The 6,000-nt window shown below is 42.1% G+C and overlaps 1 protein-coding gene across 1 annotated transcript in view; it reads right to left on the reverse strand.

The window, feature by feature from the left end:
• phf14 (PHD finger protein 14) overlaps positions 1-2,128 on the reverse strand; it is a 70,492-nt gene extending 68,364 nt beyond the window's left edge. Inside the window, exons 1-2 of the mRNA XM_084454867.1 lie at positions 2,122-2,128; positions 956-1,066 (exon numbers count right to left, since the gene is read on the reverse strand). Coding sequence (XP_084310993.1) covers positions 956-1,066; position 2,122 — 112 coding nt within the window. The 5' untranslated portion in view covers positions 2,123-2,128. The remainder of the gene's footprint in view (positions 1-955; positions 1,067-2,121) is intronic.
• Positions 2,129-6,000: the final 3,872 nt, after the last annotated feature.

Raw genomic sequence — 6,000 nt, forward strand, 5'->3', positions numbered from 1 at the left:
GGAATTAGTTGGTTCGTGTGTGAGTCAATGACGGTTTGAATTAGGAATAGGCTACAAAACCACGCCACCAACACATGTAGGCCTACAGGTAGCCTATGTTGGCTGATAACGAACAAACAGGATAATCCTTCATCTAAGTCAAATGATTTACACAATACTTGCATATTCTGACATTCTCATAGATAATGAGGTGAACAGTAGGACAAATTGTGCCATTTTTGACACCTCAGTTTCATAGTATAATATTGTTGTCACAGTGACGCGGATTGGGATTGAACCTATGATCTTCAGTTTACGAGTCCGACGCCTTGTCAGTCAGCCATCACTCCAGTCTTGCTCCAACTTCCGCTACAAGAACTTCTATTTAATCTACCATCATTGCTGTAATACAGTCATTATTTATGAATGGACGGATGGGGCGGTTCATTGACCATTTACAGGCAATTATTGGCATTAAAAAGGGTGGGGACAAGAAGCACGCACACGCGCACCAAGTTTAGGGTTGATTGTGACTGATAATAGAAAAGTGGCATGATACGCACTGTGTTGGAATATTTGTGTGCATATGTTTTCAAACGTAAATTCCCTGTACAGTTTAATAAATGAGGCCCCTGGCCTGTGCTGTGTGTATTTGTGTACTGCAGACCTAGAGGGAGGATGGAGAGACCTCAGAGCTGACGATTAGTCCGGCAGCCTAATGATGGGGCGAGATCACCTGAACGACCCCATCAGTGTCTGACTGGGGGTGGAAGACACAATGGAGGGGGGGACAGAATCCCAGACTCCACGGTGAAAGAGACGTGTTGAAAGGCAAAATTGCACCCCTGAGAAAACTTTTTTGGCTTGGGTAAAACTTTGTTTTATTTTTTATGTTGTTCAAGTCATGTCACATCACACTACACATACGATTGTATAGTGGCAACTGGCAACCCCCAATGATGTTGGCCTGGCCTACCTGAGGCATCTCCTACTTGAAAATCACTGTCGTCAGAGCTGTCGTAGTCCAAAGCATCCAGTAGAGAAGCAGCCAGGGGCTTCACCTGCCTGCGCTTTGAGCCGCGGTCCACTGGGAAAAAGAACAGATATTCTCATGGAGAAGAAGCACTATTCAATTACAAAAAATCACTAGTGTTTATCTATAGTAGTAGTAGTAGTAGTAGTGGTAGTAGTAGTAGTAGTAGTAGTAGTAGTAGTAGCAGTTAGCTACTGCTCTGTCTGGTAGGTATTTGAAAACCCATGGCCAAGTTTTAATATTCAGATATGGCATAGTACGCAGGCACTATAGATCAGACAGTCGTGGTGGCAGTTGCCCATGGATGCTCTACAGTAAATTGAGACATACAGTAAGATAGAAGTAAGAAATAGTAAAAAGCTAGCTAGCTAACATGCTAGAGCAATGGTTTTTATGATAAATTGCTTTGAACACACCAGGCGATGGAATGACTAATGATTCTGACCAATCCAGTGAGAGCGCAGGTACGAGTTGATCCGTGGTTCAATTATCTAGACAGGGAAGCTCGCCATGTAAAACTACATGAGTGATGGAGGTAACGTAGGGATGATACAACCACGGTTCATGAGTGATGGAGGTAACGTAGGGATGATACAACCACGGTTCATGAGTGATGGAGGTAACGTAGGGATGATACGACCACGGTTCATGAGTGATGGAGGTAACGTAGGGATGATACGACCACGGTTCAGCTCAATAACCCTGCACTGTGGTGTCGGCACGTCACCTAAACTAACCTGAACTAAAATGTATCTCATTCCCTGTATCTAAATAACGCTAGCTAGCTTTTATCAATGCCTAGTTAATTAGCTACTATCTTAATTTAGCAAGCTAGCTAGCTAACGTTAGCACATACAGGCATGGGCTGGCTAGGACAGAGAGGCTAACGTAGAAATACTGTGACTGGCTAATGCTAGCTAGCTATGCTAATTAGCTATAAAGCTTGGCTAACAATAGCTAACGTTCGCTAGCTAGCACTAGCTGGCTAGCAATGATTCAAGCAGGCTAGCTTCATGCAATTTAAATCGAAAAAATATATTTTGTAAAAATTCTTCATGACACGTCAAACCATTTTGTCAAATAGAAACAATATTCAAAACCGCACTCACTGTATCGTTTTTTTTCCTCAATTTTGCTTGCGAACACTGGCACAAAGAACGCCTCCTCAAACACGTAACGTGCCCACGTAGTCAACATACGTGGTGACGTTCTAGGCAGTTGGATGTTGAAACCATGGCGACGGCTGAGAAGTGTGGTCCTGATGCTGAGGGGGTGAGATGAGGGCTGAGGATTGAGAGGGCTTCACATTATTATCCTGTTCGTTGGAATTCACAGTGTATGTTGTATTTGTAGTAAATTGACAAATGAGAAATTGTTTCAGAATATGACTCGGTAGGCTACTTATTATTTATGGAAAAAAGAAAAGGGTACCCTACTTCATCATCTTGTAATGTCTAGGTTATCTAGTTTAGTTTATCTAACTGACTAAACTAAATACAATATAGCCTGATATATCTGGGGGGGGGGGGGCGAACCCCCCCTCACGACCAAAGGTCCAGAATTGAAGACAAAAGGTCCAGAATTTAAGACAAACCCCCCCCCCCCCCCCCCCCATCAACAAATCGCCAACAATGAAAATAACCTGCCCCGTCAACAAATCGCCCGACAATGAAAAATAACCTGTCCAACCCCCCCACCCCCCACCACCCCCCAACAAATCGAAACGATACAGTCCACTTTTGGAAAACGAACCCCCCCTTCCCCCACAAGGCTGGCTATGGGCCTGATGGACACTGTGTCAGCATGCTTGTGTGGTGACCCAGGTCTGGACATCTGAATTAAAGATGCACCCACCATATTATTCCTCTCGGTCCACGTCTCCTCTCTATCAATATCAATTCATCATTACAAATGACATCACAAACAAGATTCTGCGCTGCCTGCATAAAAGATGAGTATGATTTGTATGTATTTGTTTTACCTGAGTCAGATGCTAGACTGGAATGACTTAACATGTATTTACATTTCATTGAAGTAAGAGGGCTAAATGTGCCCTAGAGAAAATATTGCTGAAGTAATTGATGCACCATATTCTTCCTCTCCTGCCACTTCTGCTCTCTATTAATTTCAATTCATTCATTATTACATTATGCTAAACCTGGGTATGGCTACTGTTTGGGGGAAAAGAAATACAATTACATATATCACTCATTCATTGATTCACTCACTCACTCACTCACTCACTCACTGATTCTTTATTAATTAAAGAGTGAATTGTTTTGAGTGAGGCTTCAACTGACATGGTACCCATCATTTTGGGAAGATTGTATGTGGAAACCTTTTGTGTGAACCCACGATTAACTTTGGGAGAGATACCTCGACCCAGACACTTTCCATGTTTACACACCCACCACTGTTTGGTTAGATGATAAGATGCAGACTTGTGCATTTGATCTTGCCTTTGATTTAATTTGGCCATCGACTCAAAGTGCAGGCCCTGAGAGTTATGACAATACCATGGTTACTGAGTTTCCTTGTTTGCACAACTGGCTGGTGCCACAGGGAATAACATAGTCAATAGGGTCAGGTGGTGTGTCTTATCTCCCACTCCTTTACCCCCCCCCTCACAACTCTCTTGTCATCTACTGGGGAAGGATATTGAATGATAAATCACTTGAAAATTCAACTCATAATTGTATGGACCACAGGTAAGTTCAAAAATAATTTTATGTGCCTGTTTTATGTGCATGTGTGGAGGAGAAGATTTATATCCAACTATATTTCATCTCATTAGTTTTCCATGTCTGTAGTTGAACTTAAAATGAAAAAGCATGAAATGTAATTATGTAGTTTACACTAAACATGACATGTTGGTACAGTAGCATCATCTTTTGGTGCAGTACCTTAAATTAAAACCCTATTTAATTTAACAATATAAAAAATGGCAAACTGGCAAAAAAGGCCCTGTTTTGGCTGTTTTTCAAAATGAGGTTTGTTTCTATTGTCCTCCTTTGACTTTGCCAGTTTAGCAAACAGGAATGATTAAAACAAATGAGCCTAGATTGATCCTGATACACGGTGGGGGGAAGACTGATGGAGCAGGCAAACAAAAGGGATGATCACGACTGTCCTTGCCCTGATGACAAATAGCACTGTATTGTGCTATAAACACTTTTTTTTAATCGCTCTGTATTAAAACACTTTTGGGATATCATCTTAACCATCATCATCATCATCACCACCACCACCATTTCCATCAACATTGTCACTTTTCTCTTCATTCTTATTTGTTGTGCTCCACACATCTCAAATAGGGGCAGTTACTGGCTGAGTGAGAGACTGGCTCTAAGCTGGTCAAGGTCAAAATGCTAACATACACCAGACAAAGTGTACAGAGCCTTTATGTGATTAAGATAAACTCTCTAAAAACACTCTAAAATCCCTCTTAAAAGTCCAATCAGTTATACAACTTGTAACCATGTCTGTGCCCACACACACACAGATGCACATGCACCATCTCTGTGCCCACACACACACACACACACACACACACACACACTCACACACACACACACACACACACACACACACACACACACACACACACACACACACACACACACACTGCACTCAGTGATATGAGATGTTGCTGCACCCCTGTTGAGGATGTCAGGTGTAAACAAGACCCACACTGAGAGAGCATCTGGACATCAGACAGGAAGTTTTGACACTTAGAACGTTTCTTCTTCTTCTACTTAGTTAGATTGTGGTGCTTCTGGGGCTCGATTTAGGAGCTGGAACAGTCCTAGTCCAAGTCCTAGTGCTAGTCCAAGGTTGGCATGCCCGGAGCAGAGTGCTGCTGCTGGGATCTTGAGAAACTGTCCCACTGCCGGTATCAGTCAGCTCGATGAGCCAAAGGACAGAACCAATTACATTAAGAACAAGAATAACACAGGGTTTAGGAAATAGAAACATTACTATAAAGATGGTGCATGCCACAGAAGGTTTAAAAGCTCATTTGAAGAGGAGTAATTGCGTTGGATGTTATTTATGATTCCCGGAGTAGCATGTGATGGAATGTAGAGCTCCCCTCCACCTCAACATTTTGCATTTAAATTGAAATATTTGTCCATTCATATGGTGTGGCACCACGTTGTGTACCATTTCTCTTTCTTTAGACTCCTTTAAGATGCCTGCTATTTCCATATACTACACATCTGCAGAAACTGTGGGAGAAAGTTATCACAACCACTCAGGCAATATCTTTAAATTATATGTTTAGTGTTGTTTTCTTAATGCATGGGTCTACAGTACAGTATTTACCATTTCAGATATGATCATGGTCACCTTATCAAACTAGTAAATGTACAGTAAACTACTGATGCAAGAATGGGACCATTAATACCGAAATTTATGTAATTAATTTTACAGTCCGCTGCTGTGCTAATCTCAGGGTCTGGAATGCAATCTTCTTGTCTGTCGACCGCTTCTTTTCTGCCGACTGCTGTGTCATGTGAGATGAAAAGACTTCTACATATCCATGCCGTACCTTCAGTCTGAGCCCTCTGGTTTATGGTCTTCCTCAACACGCTCCTTGCGCGACCACCTAGCATCTCCATGTGAAGTGGTCATCTTTAATCAACCACTACACTGACCATTTGGTCAGCAATCCTCCGAATTAGACACGGTACAATATTCTCTTTGAAGTTCATTTTGTGATTCCCCCTGGTGTTCAAATTTTCATAGACCACAGACCCACTCAGGGTCTCTCTCTCTCTCTCTCTCTCTCTCTATATATATATATATATATATCTCTCTCTCTCTCTCTCTCTCTCTCTCTCTCTCTCTCTCTCTATCTCTCTCTCTCCTTTTCCATACAAGTGTGTTGTTAACCGTGATACTCTGGGATCAGGTAGTGGAAGGCATTAAACACAGAAGTCTATTCTTTTGAAATTGTGCCACTTACATCCTGACACCGTGGCACTTGG

The sequence above is a fragment of the Borostomias antarcticus genome (assembly GCF_949987555.1).
Source record: "Borostomias antarcticus genome assembly, chromosome: 21".
NCBI classification, from domain to species: Eukaryota; Metazoa; Chordata; class Actinopteri; order Stomiiformes; family Stomiidae; genus Borostomias; species Borostomias antarcticus.